General features: G+C 39.7%; 1 protein-coding gene across 4 annotated transcripts in view; it reads left to right on the top strand.

Annotated features, from left to right (window-relative positions):
- LOC117384024 (neural cell adhesion molecule 2-like) overlaps window positions 1-24373 on the top strand; it is a 509480-nt gene that overhangs the window by 409621 nt on the left and 75486 nt on the right. For all 4 annotated transcript variants that reach the window (XM_033981298.2, XM_033981291.2, XM_055228525.1 and 1 more), the window contains exon 8: window positions 8051-8196. In XM_033981298.2, coding sequence (XP_033837189.1) covers window positions 8051-8196 — 146 coding nt within the window. The remainder of the gene's footprint in view (window positions 1-8050; window positions 8197-24373) is intronic.

The following is a 24373-nucleotide window of genomic DNA, read 5'->3' as shown; positions in this document are numbered from 1 at the left end:
AGCAATAGCAATAGTAGCCTTACTAGTAGTAGCCGTAGTAGTAGTAGTAGTAGTAATAGTAGCCTTAGTAGTGATAGCAGTAGCAGTAATAGTAGTACCACCCTTAGTAGTAGCAGTAGTAATAGTAGCCTTAGTACTAGTAACCTGAGCAGCAGTAGTAGTAGTAGTAGTAGTAGGAGCGTTAACTTCAGCAGCCTCGCTCCTGATTGGCTCTTTGGTTGCTATGATACTCATGATCAGAATTCCAAATATGAAACTCTTCTCCAAATTCGCCGCTATAACTGCTAGCCTCGATTAGCTTCATTTGACTGGAGCCAAATACATACACATAAATATGCGTAATATTAATGTGTATATTTTTGGACCATGTGGTTCCCTGGAGACCCGTCCCACTCCGGTGATTTCTCTAACGTCGTAACACTTTTCTCTTAACAACATCCTGCGACCGCCATAACAACCGCATACATTCCCGCTCGGAGCCAGGCTTTCATGTTTTCCACTTTATATTTCAATTACTAACGCTCCCACTAAAAATTTCAATTTCTCTTTTCGCACGGCCGGGGGACATTTCCTCACAGATCACCGGGATCGCTCATGAAAATGTATGGAGTTTTATGCTAAAGTCATCAACATCCTTTTGGAGTTATGAAGAGGCGCTTGTCCCACGAAAATGCACATTTAAATGAGGGAGTTAAGGGCGTTGAGGGATGCAGTTGTGCGTTAGTTTTATTACCTCTGACAGCTCCGGTGGGTGGAGACGGGGCATCTGTGTCGAGGGGGCGCGTGTTGGGTCTCGTTTGGACGTTTGCATAATGATCGGAGGTGTGACGAAGGTGAGTCAGCGGTTTTTTGTGAGGATGTCGGCGCGCGCGGTGAGTTAGCGGGGCGGACGTGACCTTGTGCGGACGGGGGGAAAAAAATAGTCCCGTCAAAACCTGCTCAGTTTTCACACGTCGTACTTCAAAATGGCGGCTTCTGGGGGCGACCGTGTTTCATCTGTTTCGTGTTTAACAATAAGCACGTGTCCCGGCTAAGCTACGGTCTAGATCAGCGGAGATGTTTTTGATTTGCCAGTAATGTTCCACAGTATGGCATTAAACGTATCTTGCATTAATTCAACTACAGGTGGTTGTATCGCTACAAAACTCCATTAAAAACACGTATTTTTTACCATAAACGGTATAAAAAAATGTATTAATTGCAAACACTTCACCAGAAAAGTTACACAGTGCAGCTTTAACTTTAATTCTTTTCAGTCTGTGTTAAATGCAACAAACAGCTCTATGCTGACATGTTGCTAACGTCTTTTTTTTATTTTGTTCATAATTCATATTTGAGGGTCAAACTTTTTTTTAAATGTTGTCAATGTCAAACTTTATAATGAAAGAACTAACCTCAACAAAGCAGTCATAGTGATAGTAGTAGTAGTAGAAATAGTAGTAGTATGAGTAGCAGTAGTAATAGTAGCAGCAGTAGTAGTAGAAGTAGTAGTAGTTGTAATAGCAGTTGTAATAGTAGTAGTAGTAGTAGCAGTAGTAGCAGTAGTAGTAGTGGTTGTAATAGCAGTAGCAGCATTAGTAGTAGTAGTAGTAGTAGTAGTAGTAGTAGTAGCAGTAGTAGTAGTAGCAGCAGTAGTAATAGTAGCAGTAGTAGTAGTAGTAGCAGTAGTAGTAGTAGCAGCAGTAGTAATAGTAGCAGTAGTAGTAGTAGTAATACTAACCTTAGTACTGATAACAGTAGCAGGAGTAGTAGTTAGGAGTAGCAGTAGCAGCAGTAATAACAGCAGTACTAGCAGTAGTAGTAGTAGGAGGAGTAGTAGAAGTAGTAGTAGTAGTGGTAGCAGCAGTAATAGTAGTAGTAGTAGTAATAGAAATACAAATGCATTCACTGCTGCTGGAGATTATCTGAGGATAGCGTCGCTTTATCTGTGTGACATTTTGGTCTAACATTTTCTACATGTTGTTTTTTTAATGAAGCAGGAAGTTTCAGACGAACAGAAGTCACTTTTAAATCCTCTGGGCCTTTCTCCTGAAGCCTGTTCTCTCGTATTTTTTTGCCATTAGCCGATTCAAACTCTCTCACTCATTATGTACAAGAAGCAACACAATCATATCTACACCGCTCCAAAACCCTCAGATTCCATTGTGCGCGCTTCAAAACATGACGTTAGCATCCGCCGCTAATTAGGCTAGAAATCTATATAAGAAATCACTATGTATGGACGCCGTTTTTGTTTGGCAGGCGATCGCGATGTCCTTAAAATGTTTTTCATCATTTGGACAATCATCGTTGCGTTTCCGTGCTTATCGCTAGGGCAACATAAGCAAAAAAAAAAACCCAAACATTACGAGGATTACGCTGACGCTAAAACGCATTTCTAAGCCTTGCGTTTCTTTGCCATGTACCTGTCAGAGCGACGGAAAGGAGGAGCGTTTCGTGAGACCTGAAAAGTCGCAGTGCCAGCGATTTACCTTAAACAACCTTTTAAGACAGTTTGCACTTTGATGGATGCTAACTAAAAAACCTCAAAATACTAAATGATGAATATGAAGCGCGTTTTTAGTTTGAGAGTTGTGTTTTTTTTAATACTTGGAGGTGTTACTCATCTGTCCGTTATAGCACAAGGTCTATTTGGAGAGAAATGTTAGCTAAAGGCGCTTTATGTAGCTTTTCTTATCTATCTACTGATTTTTTTTTTTCATTTAAGTGTTTTAGTGCTGAAGGTGTAGCTTGATAAACATTCTTAGTGTGAATGGGCTCGCCTCTCCGCAGATCAGGCCTGTAATTTGACCTTGTGGTGTCAGCTTCTGATCTTTGTGGAGATGGATCACTTCGCTTGGTCGTTTGTCCTCTGCGTTTGACCCACATTTCACTGCCGCAGGGTCAAACCAAAGACCAGTGTTTCCCCAACCTTTTTTGCACCACGGACCGGAATAAAGTAGGTTTTATTTTCACAGAGCGGCCTTCTACGCGTGGCAGATAAATATGGCAAAAATAAGTTAAGTGCATAAAAAATACAACTCACCAAACATCAGCGGAAGGTCTGCACTTGTTTCTTCTTTCCTTCTTGCTCATGTTTGTTTCTTTCAAAAAACTCTAAATCTCATCTTTTAATCCCAGGTTTAATCCCAAGCAGTTTTGAAGGTTTCATTGTAGCGACAAACCCATATTTTAAGTAGGACTCTTAGTATCGTCTGTTAAATTTATCTTTCTTTTTCTTGGAGGTCGTTGGCTCCTCTTCTGGCTCTTCAGTTGGCCTTTTCCCCTTTGTTAAAACGCTCTCCAAAGACTTTTGTTTTGGCTCATTTTCACTCTTGTGGCTCTACTTTTTGTGCGTCGTGTCTGATGCGTTACACGTGATACGCCATCGCGGAGACAAGAGCAGATAATAAACTCGCTACTACATCAAATAGATTTCTGTGGCGATTTCCTCTCAGGATTTTCATTATATTTCTACGGACGAGCTGATTATCGCGTCATGAGGGACGGGCGAAAGTTACGTCGGAGAAGATGCGGTCGCTGATAAATTATTTACTGTTTTTGTGCGGCCCGGTAGCAAATGTATATATGTGTGTATATCCTCCTGAGACCTGGTGTCCTCATCTGTGGACAACACATTTTGGATTGTTTAGGCCACAGTGCAAATTTTTAGAAGAACAGCAACAAGAACATGTTCAATTTTGAATATTTCTAAGAGTTTAGAAGATTTATTTTTTTTTTGTTTATTTTATTTTTTTATTTAATTATTTTATTTTTATTTATTTATTTATTTTATTTTTTTTATTTTTTTATTTTATTTACTTTTTTTTTTATTATTTTATTTGATTAAAGCTCGGGTCTCAGGAGGTTAAGTATAGGTATATATGTATTCTTTTTTTCTTTTGACTTGTGTCGTGATGGAGATAGGAGTGCGACTTGATAAGTTCTTCCCACTCCTTTTCGAGCTTGTATGAAGAACAGATTTGTGAGACGTGCTTTAGACGTACTTTTGCGCTCCAAATATTTGTTATTTTTAAAGGTATGGCTGCTGTATCGCTCATTTGAACACACGCTCTGTTGCGATTTCACTATAAAGCTGCTGTATTTATATCACCAATTACTCTATTATTGGTCTGATCATTGCAGAGGTTGGGTCATACCAGTAAAATTTCAATAAAAATGTGACCGTTAAGTAATATTAAAACCAAAGCGGTCTTCTAGTTTGATCCTGGAAGGTCAAATGAATTCCGGATGGTATCTCTCCGGCTTTGTCCTCGCTCTCATTTGGGATTCTAAATGTTTGGGATAATGTGTTATTAATAATGTGGGGCGCAGTTTTTTTTTTTCTTTTTTTTCCGCAGCCTGTTTGATAAATGAGACGCGTTCTGTTTAATATTTCCACGATGAGGAAGAAGGAGGGCAGGGCGGCCGGAGATAAGCAGCAGATGAAGAATGTTATCAGGGAGAGAGGGGGCGGGGCCACAACCTGAGCTGATTGGGCGCAGGAATGGAGATACAAAGTTTAATACAAAATGATAACTTCTGTTTCCAAGTGTGTGATTAGTGCAGACGCAGGTTTGGTGGTTGGTACGGCAATTTTGCGTAGGTCATTTTTGTACAAAAGCAAAATTGGTTGACTGTTTTCAAATGTAAAGGTGCAATATGTAACTTTTCTGGTGGTTGGAGATGTTATCACTTACCATTAAACTTCTCTATCTCCATGGAGACAAGTACGTGACTCCATCAGGTCCAGTCAAATAGTCTATAGTACGTAAAAAGTCCTGCGAATGCCCTTTATCGCAGAGTTACGTTCTAAAAATAACCCGCAATAGGCGAAATCTGCGAAGTATCAGCTTTATTTTTTACAATTATTCTATATGTTTTTGTCTGTAAAACCCCTCACCACACACTTTATACACTTTTCTCACACAGGCGTTAACATTTTCTCACATTGTTTAAACTCTCTCAAAGTTCAAACCTTCGTCGGCGTCTTTGTCGGTGCAGAACGTTTCATCGACATTGTGGGTTTTGTCGGGGAGAAAACAAATCGCAAATGTACAGCACTTCAGAGTCACACTGCGATCCAACGTTTATGTAAATTTGTCTGAACACATTCTGTACTGAACAGGAGACACGGCACGGAGGAGACTGATGGACAATGGTCTACAGTCCAACAGCCAATCAGGACGCAGAACACATTCATACGCTGTGAAAAAGCATGAAAAATTGCACAAAAAAAAGTGAACCGTGATATAGCAACGGACAACTGTACCAAAAACAGACCTGGAGTTATGTTTTGTTTGATTCATCACATCTCCAAAGCTCAAAATGCTCTGTTCCACCTCGTGATGTCATGGAGTGGTCGTTAACATCTACCTTTTACCTTTTGTTCAGTAGAGATTGGCAATTCCAGGACTGAATGACATCACAAGGTGGAACGGAGTGTTTTCAGTTCGAGAGAATAACAGGAATACGCAGAGTTTGTGTGATAAACGTGTGAATGAAACAAAACACAACTCCAGGTCTGTTTGTGACGAGAAAACAACATTATAACGTAGATCAGAAAATAGCGTAATATAAAGCGGACCCTTTAAAGCCAAGATCTGTGGAGAGGCAAGTCTGGAGAAGGTATTTCTTTCTCAGTATACACGTATCTATTATCTATCTACCATTTACAAATATTTTATTGCTGCGGAAACGCTGTTCTCAGAAACGGCATTCTTAGTGTGCGTGGTGTCGCCTCTCCACGGTTCTGACTCGTAAAATTGGCCTGGGAGCGTCACCTTCTCGTCTCCATGAAGATCAGTTTAATGCCGTACTGCGAAACATTCTCGGCAAAGCGGGGACCAGACTCACCTCCAGCAAACTTATCCATATAGTCCACCGTAACAATACTTCTACGTAGTTTTGAAGTACTTATACCTTCAAATCTTGGCAGGATTATGGATATATTTATATGTCTGTGTATATTTTTGTGATCGTGGCTGGTTCCATTGAGACCCCCGCCCTCCGCCACCGCCCTCCTCCGACTCGGCAGTAGACCCTATTTTCAATTCACCTCTTCTTCTTTCTGCTATTTTTTTTTGGATTTTCCACTACACTACTTTGCAATCCTCGCGTTAGGGGCTTAAGAGCGCTGTGCAAAGGAGTGCGAAGAACAGCAAACCGTGGATTCTACGGGACGCCGTGTGGCCCGACACGCGCGGCCTCTGGGGCGTTATATCTGCGGCCCACCCTCCACCGAGTCCTTATCGCACTGTACAAGAGCCACAACGCTCATCTCCAAAATCTATACTTATTCAAGACAAAAAGAGAGTTTTTTTTAAGGAAAAGTTTGGCTTAAAATGAGAAATAATTAAATAATAACACACATAAAGTCTAAGGGGCTTATTCCAGTCAGAGTTTTATATGAAGTTTTTAAGGAACATGAAACTTACTGTTATAATGCTGATTGAATAATGCAGTTTTGTGTATTTTTTCAGGGGAGTATTTGTAAAAAAGTACACGTTCTTCTTCTATAACAACCTATTATAAAAGTATTTGTAATGGGTCAGTACAAAGTCAATTGAAACGTCTTAATCGAAGTTGTTGAGGTAATGGCTCCTGTTGAGTAAAATGTGTAGAGAATATTTCAGAGTTGACCTGTTGTACTATGAGTATTAGTGGGTAAATATACTAGTAAGTAACAGGGATGCACCGATACTGATACTAGTTTGGAATATTGGTGCTGATGTAGGAAATTTCACTGGATCAGGTATCGGTTCAGTGATGTCAATTCAGCCGATATCCCGGTTGGGCCTTTAACTTGATGTATTAAGACGATTTACCGTGCGACTTATACTCAGATGCAGCTTATATGTGAAATTATTAACATTTAGTTCACGTGTTCAGTTCTGTCTGTGCTTCATGTCGCTGAATAAATATAAATGTGTTACGTTAGCGTTAGCGTGATGTACTGATATTCAGCCTGTTGTTCTCTATTTTATTATTATTATAACTTGCCTTTAAAGATAAAATGTTTGTTCTTGATCTTGGATTTTGTTAAATAAATTTCCCCAAAAAATGCGACTTATAGTCCAGTGCGACTTATATATGTTTTTTTCTTCATTATTATGCATTTTTTGGCTGGTGCGACTTATACTCCAGAGCGACGTATAGTCCAGAAAATATAGTACTGGCTGATGTTGACCTGGATGTTTTGTGATATTTGAACTATATATATATTGATTTATACTCAGTAGATCACTAGATATTTGCAATGTAAGTAACGAACACATACCACAAGTGGATCCATTCTGTAATAAATTAACTGTGTTTTTTGGGGTAAAAAGGCCATTTTCTGTCCTTACACTGGTATCACCTGATATCGGGAATCGGGCAGATACTAAAACCCATAGTATCGATATCGAAGTCAGAGCGTAGTATGTACTAACATTATATTCTTGACATTTTACTTTCAAATTAAATATTGGAATTGTCATGACAACTTGAATTTTCAGTTTGCCCAATAATGACAAAGCTACGGAGATTTTATGAAGCTAAACGCTAAAAACTAAAGTTAGCGTTCATTTAAAACTAGCATCTTATTTTGTTGTTCCACTGTTATGTCGACTTATGCAACTCTAAGAACATCTACGCTTACGACAAACAGCAGATTTTAACATTCAATCACGATCAAACCCAGTATTTTGAGAAATTTTGTTTTTTCCGCACCATTTTTCCACCAATTCAAAAGATCGGGTATTTTGTTATTGTTAATTACTCGAGCAACAGTCATAATTTTTCATAACTCTGAAACCAATGCATCCATCTTATTCCGGAAGTTGCCGTAGGCGCCGCCATCGTTATTCGTTGTTGACAAAAATAGGTTTTATAGAGACTAAAGAGCCGTTTTAAAGACTCCAGAGAATCGTTGCAGTGTTGATTTGTTGGCCGCATGAACGTAGAACATTTTACACAAATCAACCGACTTTATATCAGATTTTACGGGTGGAACCGCTCTCAAATTCTCCGTCGAAATCAATGCGATGAGCCCCATTCTCACCCCTCTCTCCTCTGTGCTCTGTTCCAGTCCAACCTCACATCCTCCAGCTGAAGAACGTGACGGCGGTGGAGGGCAGCGCCGCCATGATCTCGTGCCTGGCCGAGGGGGAGCCGCTGCCCGAGGTGTCCTGGAGGAGAGCCAGCGACGGGCAGACCTTTATGGACGGGCTCAGGGTAAGGACGGCGCCATCTGAGGGGCCGGAGGCTACGCTGCGCTGGGGAACTGTAGTTTTACCAGGGAGGGTCAAGGATATCGAGGTAGTTTAGGTTCAGTAAGATTAGTAATATTAGTAGATTGTGTTCAGGTGACAACACGAAAGTCTTGAAACGTTTGGAGTTGGGCTGATGGACAGGTCAGAGTTCTTCCCTCAAACAGAAAACACTGCTCTACTTTGTGATGTCATCATGTGGTGATACAGGAAGTGCTCCACTGTGTTTTTAAACTCCACACACCCTCGCTAGAATCATTTGGATGATTTGAGACCTGGAATTGCCGATCTCTGCTGAACTAAAGGTAAAAAGTAGCTTGAAAACTACCACTTCATGACATCACAAGGTGGAACTGAGCATTTTGAACATGTGTGAATGAAACAAAACACAACTCCAGGTCTGTTTTTGAGGAGGTAACTACATTATAACATGACTTAAAGCTACAAGAGTCCATTTTGTGTAATATGGGACCTTTAACTGGTTTATGGTTAATACCTCTGTATTTAACAATAGCTTCATCACATTTCATCACACATAGTAACATCACTGCTAATTGACATTGTCTCGTGTTTTAGAGCGGTTGTCCTATGACTGACAGGTTGACGGTTGGAGTTATGCTCTATAGCCATAGTGTGGTCGTGCGCTTGGGCAAGACACTTTACCTACCTCGCGTTTGAATGAGTAAATAACTGGCATTGTTAAGAGGCTTTGGTGGAGAATGTCGTCACCTTTTTGTCAAGTCGCCCCGGGGCAGCTGTGACTATTGAAGTTAATCGCAATGAATAACTGGCAGCAAAACATGTCTCAGTGATTAATGCGGTCACCCACTAACCCAAAGGTCGGCAGTTCGATTCCAGCTCCGATATGTGCATATGACAATGTGTCCTTGGGCAAAACACTATTTTCCTTATGTATGAATATGTGACTGAAGGATTGGCAGTAGTTGGCAAAGCAAAGTCAACTTTTGAGTGTTAAAAAATACAAGAAATATACACTCTTTACCAAAAACTTATACTATGATTGCCAGCATAGGATTTCACTCACTACATTTTAACAAATCAAAGTTGCAAACAAAAAGTCAAATATATTTTTAATGGTAAATGGTCACATTTTTATATATTTTCCACATTCATGACACTCAAAGCGCTTTACATCAAGGAACCACTCACACTTTCACACATATAAGAGGGTTAGGTGTCTTGCCCAATGACACAACAACAGCGTTCGTCTGTGAGAGCTGGAATCGTACCGCCAACCTTCGAATCAGTGGACGTTTAAACACTTAACCAGCTGACCTGCTGTCGCCCATCTCATTTATATCACAAAAGTATGGCTCAAAGTTCTTACCAGTACGAGACGTCTTTTCTTTGTTTATACTCGTGTAGCTACGATTAAATTCAATTGCACTTTATTTTCAATTCAGATTTCACAAAACATTTCCTCAGAACAGATCTACTCCGAGATTTATATCCCAGTTCAAAAATACGGCTGTTATTTTGACAAACACCTCTCATTTACCGTGAATGCCATTACAGCAGAAAGGACAGAACTTGTACTTGCCAAATACCAAGTCTAAATTGAACTTTGAAAATGGGCTGTGTTTTTGCAGTCTGGTGTCATGGCTGTCACTAATGAGTATTTCAGAAGCTTTAATAACACTAGCGCGTCCCCAGACAACCCCTCTGCTCTCGGAACGCACCCGGGGAGAAAAATGCCCGTTGTCTATTGAAATACACTGTAAAACATTTATCGACAGTTCTCGGGGATGACTTTGTGAGTTGTTGGAAAGTGAACGCGTTGTTGACTTGGAGACCGCGATTCTATGACAGATTTTTTCCCATTAGTGACCTCCTGACCGGGCGGAGAGCAGGGAGGGAAACCCAGCACCCTCTCCACGGAGCTGAGGTTACAAGCGGCGCTAGTTCAAAATAATAAAAAACATGAGCTGGACCCGTGACAAACGCTGATTCATTTTGGATTCACTGCAGTATAAATGCACATTGTCTTTGTTTAACACGGTTCACCTTTCGCGGTCTCGCTGTTTCACGGATTTTACATGTTTTTTTTCACATCGTATGAGCGTGCATTGTGTTGTGCGTCCTGATTGGCTGTTGGACTGTAGACCATTGTCCATCAGTCTCCTCCGTGCCGTGTCTCCTGTCCAGTACAGAATGTGTTCAGACAAATTTACATAAACGTTGGATCGCAGTGTGACTCTGAAGTGCTGTACGTTTGCGATTTGTTTTCTCCCCGACAAAACCCACAATGTCGATGAAACGTTCTGCACCGACGAAGACGCCTACGAAGGTTTGAACTTTGAGAGAGTTTAAACGAGAGAGAAATGTGAGAAAATGTTAACGCCTGTGTGAGAAAAGTGTACAAAGTGTGTGGTGAGGGGTTTTACAGACAAAAACATACAGAAGAATTGTAAAAAATAGCTCAGTACTTCGCCTATTGCGGGTTATTTTTAGAACGCGACTCCAGCAATAAAATGGCTAACCTGCTAAACCGCCGCTCTCTAAATAGGAAGTGAGCATGAGCGCACTTTTGGCTCCATCAACTTTGGCTCCAATTCACTTTCTATTGAAAAACTGTCTCCCCTCTCTCTGTAACTGCTGCTCAGACTCATCATTTTGGTCTTAAAATGTTCATATTTACCTGTTCTACATGATTTTTGTGTTTTTATTTCGCTATCGTGTCCGTAAATCAGCATATGAACATTAACAACAGACAAATCAGGCGCTTTCTTTCCCCTAGTTCTTCTCTCAAACTGAAAACACTCTGTTCCACCTTGTGATGTCACGTGGTAATACAGGAAGTGCTCCACTGTGTTTTTTAAACTCTACAGACCTTCAATAGAATCATTTGGATAAATTCAGCCCTGAAATTGCCAATCTCTACTGAACTAAAGATAAATGCAGCTGTTAACTTGAAAACTACCACTTGATGACATCACAAATTGGAACAGAGCATTTTGAGCTTTGGAAATGTAGACAGACGAATAATAAAAAGTATGACTGCAACAAAACACAACTCCAGGTCTGTTTTTGAGGAGGTAACAGCATTATAACGCGACTTAAATCTCATTTTCAGTCGATTTTGTGTAATATAGCACCTTTAACTGAGTATTACCTCTGAAAATCGGATAGAATTTATATTAGCGTCAATTGCGTTTCAAACAAAAAGTCAGATTTTTACAGCAATACCCGCGACACAAATTTGAAACTTAATTTTTATTACACAAGACGTTTAATAAAAACTTAATGCTAAAGTGCTAATCCGCTAATTGTGTATTAAAAAACGCTGTGTTGTTAGCGTTGTCCCGGAGTATTGCCCTCCCCGCGCCCCCTGTAATTCTATTTGCCTGTGTGTCTGTGACTAATAAAAGAACGCCTGCACATTAGCGGTAATGGCTTGTGTATGTCCTCGTAAAATGAAAGCTGACGTAATAATTGCCATCTGCCATACATTGTAATTAGATGCATTTATCGCCGCAAGCCGCGCTGAGGGGTCATCGGCAAAACACATGCATTTCCTGTGCGCTGTTTGACGGATGACGGCGGACCATATGTGGCCTCTCGTAAACACAGAGACGGCGCCTTCACCTTCATTTTCAGACCATCTTCGCGGAAGCCATTTTGTTAATTACTTTTGAATGAGTGTCAGATCTGGCAGAGAGTAAAAATGGCCGCCGGAGCTTTTGTTAGTTGGGAAAAAATATGTTTCAGTTGGAGATAAAAGCACGTGATTTGTTTCAGGCATGTTCATATTCATGGGATTGATCAATTTTAATTTAAATTTTGTGTTTATTGTTTATGCTTTGTGATGATTATAATGAACTACGACGTCTACATTTCTCATATCAGTCAGAACAATGATAGTAGTCATGGCAACCGTAAACAAAAAGTAGATTTTTCTTTCAAAATTCATCAATTGCCTTATTTATAATTCTTTTTTAGTTAAAGGTGCATTATGTAACGACCACCACCTGCTTGTCTCCATGGAGATGTCATTGCTTTGCCTACAGTTCCACAGTAAAGCATTAAACAAATTTATATTGCATTTATTCAATTGATGGTTTGCTTTATTGCCTAAAATGCCTCGGAAAAATAATAATAAAAAAAAAAAAAATCATGGAGAAAGATGGGTTTAATGCCATACTCTGCAAAACTTCAGACAAAGCGATAACATCTCCATGGAGACAAGCGAGATAAGTTACACAGTAGACCTTTAACTTTCGTATTATATTCCTGCATTGATGGTTCTGCATTTTCAAATAAAAGCAGCTTTCAATTTTATTTATTTATTTATATTTAAAGGTCCTATATTATGCTAAACTGACTTTTGTGAACTTTTAGCCTTGTTTTAATTCTGTTACCTCATCAAAAACACACCTGGAGTTTTTTGAATAACTCTTTATTATTAGTCTGTAACATCTCCAAAGCTCAAAATGCTCTGTTCCACCTTGTGATGTCATCTAGTGGGAGTTTCTTAAGTTGGTATCTACCTTTTACCTTTAGTTCTGTAGAGATTGGAAATTCCAGGACCGAAATTATCCAAATGATTCTAGTGAAGATTTAAAAACACAGTGGAGCACTTCCTGTATTACCACATGATGACATCACAAGGTGGAACAGAGTGTTTTCTGTTTGAGAAAAGAACCCGGCCTAAATATTGTGTGTTAAACATGTGAGAATGAAACAAAACACAACTCCAGGTCTGTTTGTGATGTCGAAACATTATAACATAGATCAGAAAACAGCGTAATACGGGCACTTTAAATAATTTTCAAATATTTTTTTCCACTTTTTACTCTAACAATTATGTGAAAAAAACAAAAATATCTGTGTTCAATTTTTGCATTACCCAAATCAAGCACACCTCCCGCGATCACCCAAAAAAAAAACCCAAAACAAAGATGGCCGCCGTTAGTGGAATAAAGGTCAGCGGAGGAGACAAATGAGTGTGTGCGTTGGCTCGGATCGCGGGGCCTTGATAAATCACGGGTGAAAATGAGACTAGAGTGGCTCTCTTTTCACCGCAAATGCAATTACTCTGATGGTGTAGCGACTCCGCGCCGACAAAATAAATAAAATAAATAAATAAAACCACAAAACATAAGCAAAGACAAACAAAGCACGCAGCCGCCGCCGGGGATGATGGATGGGACCAGTCATTTGGGTTTTAAGGCGGAGTTCTCAGCTCTCAATTTGCGCTTCCGATCTGCATAGCCACTGCTACACACTTTCTGAAGCGCGGAAGCTACGTGTGTGTTAGCTAGCGCCGCAACCCCTGCTAGCATGCTAATGAGAATTTAATTATGAAATGATGTAGGGGCTATTGTGTAAGAGCGGGGATTGTTGGAGTGATGGAGTGCTGTGGGTTTTGTTTTAATGTGAGTGGAGGTATTGGGTAAGTTAAGGAAGGGAGGATCCAGGAGTAGTATTGATTAGTTCTTGGGAGGCTGGCTGATTGTAAAAACATTCTTTTTGGAGGAAAGTGGATGAGATAAAAGTAAGGTGTTTAGTCAATGCTGTTACTTTTACAAACTCGGGTCTTGACGTGCCCTGGTTTGACCGTTTCGAAAAGATTAAAGCTGCTGTTCGGAGCTTTGCGGAGTTTGGATTTTCGAAGGAGTCGTTCTGTAGCTTACAATAAAGATGTTAAAGCCAGAATGTATTGAGAACAGTACTTCCTGTAACAAAAAAGAATGAAAAATATGAATCTCGTATCTGGCAATAAGAAAGTGACAACGTGAACTGATGTGATGATGAAATTCCAGGGCTGAAATCCTTCTAGAATCTCTAGTTTTGCCAGTTCAAGTCGGTTTAACTCACTTAAACTGTAATAATTAGTCTATATTGGTTAATTAAATATAGCTTGAAATGAAAATTAAAAAAAGATATGTGCGGTTAAAGGTCTGATATGACACAAAACTGACCCTTATGAGCTTTACGTCATGTTATAATGTCGTTACCTTCTCACAAACGTAGCTGAAGTTGCATGTACTTTTGCCTTTTTTCACACAACTACCTCTATTTTACATATCCATCCTTATTTTTCCCTTTGATGCATTAAATAAATGTGTAAGACCAGTTTAGGTAGAAGAAAAATATAAAAATGAATGTACTTTTGAGTAACTTTTATGCAAGCAAACAATGAAAAAATATCTGGCCAGCTCAGAAACAGTTTAAATTACATATATAAACATTAATCAACATTTATACAAGAGATTATGCAGATTGTATTTAGGGTTAGGATTTTATAGCCCTTTCTATTAAAAAAATGTCAGGCGTTTATGCAGGTAAGACATTGATTTTGCCAGGTCATATTTTTTGGAAAGTCTCCTGAAAAACAGACCTGGAGTTGTGTTTTGTTTCATTCACTTTGTTTTATTAATTTCAAGACGGGTTCAGTGCCATATTCTGCTAAATTCCAGGCAAAGCGATTACATTTCAATGGAGACAAGCAAGATAAGTTACATAGTGGACCTTTAACTTTCTTATTATTGTCCTGCATTGATGGTTCTGGGTTTTTGTTTGTTTGTTTGTTTTCATTTAAAGCCATGTTATAATGTTGTTCCCTCCTCAAAAACAGACCTGGAGTTGTGTTTTCTTTCAATCGCACACGTTTGAGTAACACTTTATTACTAGTCTGTCCACATTTCCAAAGCTCAAAATGCTCTGTTCCACATTGTGATGTCATGAAGTGGTAGTTTTTCAAGTTAGCAGCTCCTTTTTACCTTTAGTTTAGTAGAGATGGGTAATTCCAGGACTGAAATTATCAAAATGATTCTAGTGAAGGTGTGTGGAGTTTAAAAACACAGTGGAGCACTTCCTGTATTACCACATGATGACATCACAAGGTGGAACAGAGTGTTTTCCGTTTGCGAGAACATTTGAGCCTAAATATGCAGGGTTTGTGTGTTAAACATGTGTGAATAAAACAAAACACAACTCAGATCTGAAAACTGCGTAATATGGCTCCATTAACTGCAGATTTAGGTCAAATATAGCAAGTTATAGAGTTTAGTCACTAATAGAAACGAGGAGCATTTGCCGATTTACCTTTTAGATATTTCTTTTGAAAGTACTGCTGTATGACGTCATCACATTCTAAAATCTGAAAAACCAATTGTTGCAAAAGCAAATGCAAAATCGTTTTTTAAAATTACTTTCTCAAAAAGTTCGCTCAGTCTTCGAAATAAGTTTGCCATTCTTATTTAACAAAGGTTTCATGATTGAGCTACTTAAGGTCTTCCTGACTCATTGGAGAAAGAAAGCAGTTACGACTTGCAATCTTTACGCTTTTGTCCAACATTTTAGCTAGCATGCTAACTGCGATTTTTTTTCTTTTTTCCTTTTTTGCACCATGCCAATTCAAGACAAGACCAACGCTTTAACATTCATTTTCACAGTTAATTCCAGGCAATCTCTACGTTTTTGTCCAACATTTTAGCTAGCATGCTAACTGTGTTTTATTTTTTTTTGTACTATGCCAATTCAAGATAGAACTAACGCCTTAGTGGAGGTCTCTGGTCTTTTTCCTCTTATTCACATTATACATTTTAACATTCATTTTCACAGTGAACACAATCAAATCTTTACGCTTTTGTCCAACGTTCCAGCTAGCATGCTAACCGTAAATGTCTTTTTCTTTTTTTTTTTTTTTTTGCACTGTGCCAATTCAAGGACCAATGCCTTAGTAGAAGTCTCTGGTCTTTTTCATGTTATTTAAGCTTGTGTCCAACATTTCAACTAGCATGCTAACTGCATTTTGAATTTTAAAAATGTTTTGCTCTATGCCAAATTAAGTTAGAACCAACGCCTTAGTGGAGGTCTCTGGTCTTACTCATCTTATTCATGTCATGTACCTTAACATTAATGTCCAATATTTCAACTAGCATGCTAACCACAATTTTCTTTTTTTTTTCTTCTTTTTTTTTTTTTTGGCAATTCAAAATAGGGTCAACACCTTAGAGGTCTGGTCTTTCTCGTGTTATTTAAGCTTTTGTCCAACATTTCAACTAGCATGATATCCTTCTTTTTTCTTTTTTTTTTTTGCTTTTTTTTTGTGTGTTTTTTAAAAAAAAATTGAGTTATGCCAATTCAAGATAGGACCAGTGCCTTAGTGGAGGTCTGTTTTTTTTCCATCTGATTCATATCATGTACTTGACCATTCATTTCCCCAGTCAACTCCATGAAATCTTTATTCTTGAGTCCAACATTTCAACTAGCATGCTAACCATATTTTTTTATTTAGTTTTTGTTTTGTTTTTTTAATTATTGCATTATACCAATTTAAGCTAGGACCAACGCCTTAGTGGAAATCTCTGCTCTTTTACATGTTATTCATTCACATTCAGCACTTTAGTCCAACATTTCAGCTAGCATGCTAACTCCGCCTTGTTGGAGGTCTCTGGTCTTTTCCATCTTATTCTTATCATGCACTTTCGCTTTCATTTTCCCAGTCAACTCTATACAATTCTTACTCTTTTGCCCAACATTCCAGGGCGGTACACGTCCCTCACCCGCCTTAGCCGTATTTTGCCGTACTTTCCCACTCCTTTGACATTTACATTGAGGCTTTTATTGTCTGAACTGCCGGTCCTCTGCTCCGTCTATCTCCTGGAATAACATATTGCAGCTTGGAGATTGCATCCTTCTTCATACGTGCGCAGTAAAAACACACATACACACGGCGTATTTGAAGTCTGACAGATCACAAAGCCTGATTCCATATATTTCTTCATTGTCTGCCCTCCTACTTCCCCAGACGCTTCCCCTTTTCATCTCCTCCCCCAGCTCTTCCGCCATATTCCTTTTATCTCGGCATTCCCGTGTCCCTGTAGCCTCTTGCATGTGTACTTCTTGTATTCCGGTACTATAGCGCGTTGAATATAAAGTAGTCCGTCGGTTGTCCATTGGCGGTGGCGGGTTTGAGCGAGTAATTTCTGGAATAGCGAGCTCTTGTGTTGCTAGCTTCCTTCTCGAAGTTCATCCCGTCCTCGGCATTCCCATTCAAAGCAAATTCCGGATGACTGGTGCTGGCAAACTATCTCACGGATTCAAATATATATTCCACAGTCCAAGTCCGTGTCCAAAGCAATGAATTGTCGTTTTGGGTTTTGTATTTCCATATTGCCAAAACCCATAAAACAGTGGTAGCTGGACTGGAATAATCGTAGTAACCACATAGGAACATTAAAAATCGGAAAAGTCAGCGGTGAAAAACGTACTGAATATTTGTACTCAAGTAAAAACACAGTAACATGCGTGAAAATGTACTTAATTACAAGTACTGCTGCCAGAAATTAAAACTACGCTTGAAAAATACTACTCAAAGTACTAGTGAGCTATTTTAGTAGCTTACAATAACCTAAAAAAATGTATTTGAAGTATTTACGTACTTTCCGCCTTTGATAGTAGTACATGCATTATTTGTAGTACGTTGGCAGTGGCATAGCGGTTAGTGTTTGACCACCAACCCAAAGGAAGACGGTTTGATCCCAGCGCCAGCCATTTGAAACTGTTGTTGTGTCTTTTGGTAAGAAATTTCACCCGCCTTGTGTTGTGTGTGTTTTTGTTGTGTGTGTGTGTGTGTGTGTGTGAGTGGCTAGTTCGCTTTCATTAGTCTACCCCAGGGCAGCTGTGACTACAAAAGTATAGTCTGTCATGACCATGCGTAGTCTGAATGAAAAAATCCCGTGTAAAGCAAAAAAATAGATTGTATATAAAATTGGACATAGCTAATCCGCGAGCCGACTCTGGCTCCAATTCACTTTCTATTGAAAAACTGTCACTCCTCTCTCATTTTGGTCTTAAAATGTTCTTATTTATTCGTGCTGGTGTTTTTATTTCGCTATTAAATCAAGATATGAAAATTAAAAACAGACATAACCATATAAACAGACATAGCTAACCTGCTAGCTTGAAAAACTGTCACTCCACTCTCTGCAACTGACTGTCAGACTCGTCATTTTGGTCTTAAAATGTTCGAATTAATCCGCTCTGCATGACCCTGAGGTTTTTATTTAGCAATTTTGTCCGCAAATCAAGATATGAACATTAATAACAGACAAATCAGGCGCCTTTTTTCCCCCTAGCATTAGCAACAGGTTTGATTGACAGCGTTGCTAGGCTCTCACCCTCTCTCAAACCAGAAGTGCGTGCGGGAAGGGGCGTTACCTTCAACAGTCTTGCTCTGGATTGGCTCTTTGGTTGCTATGGCACTCGCGGTCAGAATTCAAAATGTGGAACTCCAAATTTACCGCTATAACCGCTAGTCTCGAGGCGCTTCATTTGACTGAAGCTGAACGCTGTGGGTGACGTTCACTTAGACTTAACGTTAGCGATAGGTTGCTGCGTGCGTAAAGCGTTTTAAAGGTCGTCATGTGAAAGTATAACAAATCTAACGGGGCTATAACGAACATGCGTGTTGTTTATCAAGCCCATTATCTGCTAAGCTGTGGACTTGAGGCTTGAGAATGATCAGTTTCTCAATTTCTTTTATCTATCTATGACATCACTTGATTTATTACAGTAATACGAGTCTTATTACGTAACGTTGATAAATCCGCGCGCGCTTCATAAGTAGCAGCGACACGAGCAGAGCAGAGGGCGACATGTAGAATTCTTACGGGACTTAGAAACATGATGAGTATTAGCACAGGCTATGCTATCGGGCTGGCGCATGGCTCTGTCTACACACTGGATGTTTACACTCGCACATGTGCAAATGGGGACGTGAAAAGGGCTGCGTACAAGAGCATATGCAGTATCAAGGGTATAGTGCGGAGTGGAGTGTGGGATCAAGGAGGCTTAGACAGGAATCATTGGCTTGTGATGCCGCGGTCTACGAGGAACGCCACGGTCCCCAAAAGTCTATGCGCACATATAAAGCATCATAAACATCTGTCGGCTTTTAATGTTATTGTGTTAGTGGGGAAAAACAAGTCTAAACCCATGTTGCCTGAAACTTACATTAAAAATGAAATGTTGACACGGTTTAAATATAGTTCACTAGTATCAATGTGTAAAAGGTGCTGTACGCAATGTTTTATGACTTTAAAATATAGGAAAAACATGGGAAGAACTAGTTAATTTTTGACAATTCTCAGAGACAACGGGGAGTTTTGACATGACGGTAAAGAGCCAAGAACAACTATCGCGCAATAAGCGAAATCAGCAAAGTATTAGCTTTATCTTTTACAATTATTCTGTATGTTTTTGTCTGTAAAACCCCTCACCACACACTTTATACACTTTTCTCACACAGGCGTTAACATTTTCTCACATTTCTCTCTCGTTTAAACTCTCTCAAAGTTCAAACCTTCGTAGGCGTCTTTGTCGGTGCAGAACGTTTCATCGACATTGTGGGTTTTGTCGGGGAGAAAACAAATCGCAAACGTACAGCACTTCAGAGTCACACTGCGATCCAACGTTTATGTAAATTTGTCTGAACACATTCTGTACTGGACAGGAGACACGGCACGGAGGAGACTGATGGACAATGGTCGACAGTCCAACAGCCAATCAGGACGCAGAACACAATGCACGATCATACAATGTAAAAAAGCACGTGAAAGTACACAAAAAAAATCCACGAAACAGCGAGACCGCGAAAGGTGAACCGCGATATAGTGAGGGACAACTGTAAATGCAGACAGGACATTACTTTTACTGGGGCAAGACAGTGGGTTTTTGTTAAATAAACAAATACATTTTTAATAAATCATCTTAAAATCTAAATTATTTGCACCGGACCAACGTAAAATCGTTAAATGGAAAAAGGTGATATCACTAAGGCGTTGGTCCTATGTTGAATTAGCATAGTGCAAAAAAAAACAAAACCAAAAAACACGCGGTTAGCATGCTAGCTGACTTTTTTGACTCAACTGAATGAAAAGCTTTAATTATTTGTTCTCCAGATAATTATAAACTTGATAAACTTGTGAATTCTTAAGTTCAAAACTGCTTAAAGTTCTTTTTTTCTCTCTAGATGTAAAATAATGAGCGCACGTTTTTTAATTGTAGTTAGATTAAATATTTTTTTTCAACTTCCAAAGTCAGCACACTGGCTCCGTATCAACTTACCAGCTTTAATTGAAACAGGTTCACGTACAGTATGTTATGTTACCCCTGGAGCGACTTAAAATGCATTACGACGTAGCTTTGTTGCTATATGGTTATCTGTACTGGCAGTGAACACAAATAACCAGCTTGTGAAGTTCCGTCTCTGTAGAGTTTGCATGTTCTCCCTGTTTTTCGATAGCTGATTCCCACCTCCAACTTAAATCGGTTCAAATGCAAAGAATAACATCACCACCTTACCTTTGGCATCGCATAAAAAGAACACCCAAAAGCCGTATTATCTTTCAAATTAGTCACCAAAGCATAACCCAGATTGCACTTAAGCTTTGTTTAGCTCGGTGTAGACTTAAAAGAAACTCAGATCAAAGTGGGGGTAGACGGTTTTTGTCATTAGATGTCTCAAAGAGCGCAGAAGAGGGGGAGCGCGCTAAACAAGCAGACTGGATCCCTCTCCTCCGCTATATATAGGGGTTCAAAAGATCTTGTTTTCAGGCGTTGCTGTGTTGTCTTTCCTTATGCGTCTCACCCCACGCTAACTCGGAGGCCTTGAGCTAAACACATTGTCTCTTCTCTCCGTACTTTGATTCCGTTTGCCTTAATGGACTAATTAGATTGAAATGTGGGAAGCCGGCATCCGTACACAGAGGGATGTTTGCTCAATTCAAACCTATAGGAAGAAGTTTAGGCACTTTTAATGATGGTCCCCTGAGCTGCTGCTGCGCCAATTGTTCTGCTCAAATCTGAAATGAGTTCTCTACAAATGGCTTCGTCGTATTGGTGCTTAGCTGAAACTTCTGTGATTAAATTAAATGCCTATATAGGTCAATTTAGGTTGCGGAGTTGAAGATAACTTTGCAACTGTAATTGGCAATTTTGAGGAGAAGCGATGGCTGAGTTCAAGGTCCAAAGTCCAAAGCAGAGACTGTACACAGAAGTGGACAGAGTGAGGCCGACGTCACCCACGGCGTTCGGCTCCAGTCAAATGAAGCACATCGAAGCTAGCAGTTATAGCGGCGAATTTGGAGCAGAGTTCCATATTTGGAATTCCGACCACTAGTCACGTGGGACGACATGAACGAGCCGCAGGTTTAGAACATTAACATTTATAATTTATGTATTATTCTCTTGTCTCCTGCTCTGCTCACTCTTGTCACGCAAAGTCTCATGGTCTATGGGTGTACCTAGCCGCTAAAGGCTAAACTCGCGACACGCGCCGTTGAGCTTGGCCCGTTGACTTCAGTGGGTGGCCATGTTTAGGCCCTGGATTTTGGTTAATACGAACATTTTAAGACCAAAATGACGCGTCTGACAGCAGCAGTTACGCAAAGAGGGGTGATAGTTTTTTCAATAGAAAGTGAACTGGAGCCAGAGTCAACGGAGCTGAACGCACTCCTATGTGGAACGTGGCGACTAGCAGGTTAGCCATGTCCATTTATATATACAGCTTATGGTCCAAAGACACTAAAGGAACATTGTACGGTGTTTTTTTTATGCTCAGTGGACACAGCATTTACCTCCAAACTATAATTTCCCGTACAACAACACGGTTTGTGGGTTTGGTCATTGCCATTACAAAGTTAACGGGCTTGTACTCGATTGCATTTGGGCTAAATTTGTCTCGCGCCACCACAGATATATTGTATTAGAAGCTTTTGAAGTCAAAATAAATCTGCTGTGTGTGGTGTGGTGTGGATTTTCTAATTAAAATGCGTTTTATTGACTCAGGAAGAATCAGGAAGTGCACGATTAAGGTAGTTGTTTTCACACCAAAACTCGCTCGCAAATAACGCTCTGGTTTCTTAAAGTTGTGGCTTCTTAACTCATCGCAGTGAATAATTAGAATGCTCTGAATGCGTAAGGTAAGCGAGGAATAACTTTGGACCGCTGCGAACCTTTTATAATGAACTAATTCTGTTTCTCACATTTTCAAGACCGTAAAAATCAGGTACAGCGGCTTTACTGCCTTAGATGAGGTCTTGCATTGTGCTTCCAAGCTTGGCAAGCCTTTCAAAGTTCTGTACTGTATCCATTTTTCATTCACCCTATTGACTTTGTTCAGGAAGTTGCCACGGGCGGCACCATTAACATTCCGGTTGTGTGATTTTTGCATAGGGCAGGCAATCTCGACAGCAAATAAGTTCTATACAGACTACAAAGTTGTTTTCAAGCTGCTCAGAGAGAGGTGCATTGTTGACATGAACCGTGAATATTTTACATAAATCAACCTACTTTATATCAGATTAAATGTTGTTTTTTTTTTGCCTTTTTTGACCACAACCAATCACTCGCACACCAAAGTTCACGGAAAGGCGCGGTGAATGAAACAAGAGCAAATGCTGTACCCATTGTTGCTTCATTTTTTTGTTGTTCATAGTTGTTTTCTTCTCATTTACCGTGTGGAAATTGTTTTGGGAGTGATTCGTGCATGTTTGAGCAACCTTTAATCACTTATTTTCAAGACGCCATCCCCGTTTTCACCTCCACCCAGTACACGCCCACTGTGACGTACTTACTCCGTTTTCCAATTTTGTTTTCTTAATCGACGATACGCGTACGATTCGGCAGCGTTGCGTAGTTATTTTGGCACAAATGAAAAAAATCTAGCTCCCATTGGACACCGCAGTTTTCTAACGTGGAATTGAGCGGACTTGTTCCTTTTATTAAGTCGTTTTAGATGAATATTGCGATTTCAAATGTGCGAATTACAACATAATCATCCACGGGTGTCGCGGATTGTAACTATGAAGCAGACAATGAAAAATAGGTCTGATTTAACTACGTTTTCTCTCCACACCTCAGTAGTTTCAACCCTTCAAAGTTACATTTCTTGCCATAAAACGTGTCCAGTTTATCATTAGCGTCACCTTTGTTACGCAATACAGGAACTAATGATTAAAAATGCAAGCGATTAAGTTTATATTGGTGTGTTTTTAGTCATGTAATTGTTGCTAACAGCATGCTAGCTCCCGAACCGTTAGCTAGCAGACACCGCATGCTCCTGGCTGTTGTTTCTCATTAGCGATCACGTCGATTACAGAGTGATAGCCCTGTCGTGGTAATTGACCCGTTACCTCGGATTGGAGCCATCCGTCTTCATACAGTGGTAATGACCTTGTAATAAATCCAGCTTTATCTCTCCAACTCTGTCGACGTGGTCTGAGACAAAGGGGCATCGCGGATCACCAACCTGCCACTTTTCAATCAACTTTCACTCAACTACATTCTTTTTTTTTCTAGCAAGTTTTGAGGTTTTCTTTTATTCTTTGGATTTGCATAAAGGTGCCTTACTTTAACTGATAAAGCTGTAATTTGTAATGTCTTAGCTCACTTTCTGAAACGATTAGCACCTAGCGGACTGGAACGACGAAGCTGATGTCACGGAATGCTTCGCCGTTTTACCCCCCGCAGCTATGAGATCGTACGTGGGAAAATTAGGGAAAAATATGGAAATTATTTATTTATTTGTTTATTTTTCGCTCGTGCCATTTCATTTTGTCGGCATCAAAATGTTATGTTATGGAATTTCTAACAGCAAAAACCTTAAAAATATAAAACCAACAGAGAAGTTGCCTTGAATCAAAAAGTCTGGTTTATTGAATCACTTGTGCGCACAATCGCTAAAGAGCTGTTGTCCCTAAAAAAGTGTTGTTTCGCCCTCAAATGAAAATATGTACAACGTATTTATACCGTCAAAACAATAGTACCAGTTTAGTCTAGTCCAAGTGGCTCGAGGCCGCTGGACAGACACCTGTGCATAACAACAGATGGGATTACGACAGTTAGGTCAAGAAGATCCATAAAAATACAAGTAAACATTTAGGGTAAAGAAAGCCATAACAGTGCCTTTCATTTTTGGTATAGACAAAAGGAACAGGAGAACATAAATCGTATAAACCGTACACTGTATGTATAAATGGACATAGCTAACCTGCTAATATGAAGTGAGCATGGGCGTCATTTTGGTCTTAAAATGTTTGTATAAACCCGCTCTACATGACCCTGGTGTTTTTATTTAGGAATTTTGTCCCCAAATCAAGATATGAACATTA

This window comes from Periophthalmus magnuspinnatus, chromosome 2 (assembly GCF_009829125.3).
Source record: "Periophthalmus magnuspinnatus isolate fPerMag1 chromosome 2, fPerMag1.2.pri, whole genome shotgun sequence".
Taxonomy (NCBI): Eukaryota; Metazoa; Chordata; class Actinopteri; order Gobiiformes; family Gobiidae; genus Periophthalmus; species Periophthalmus magnuspinnatus.
This window is presented reverse-complemented; position numbering and strand designations above follow the sequence as displayed.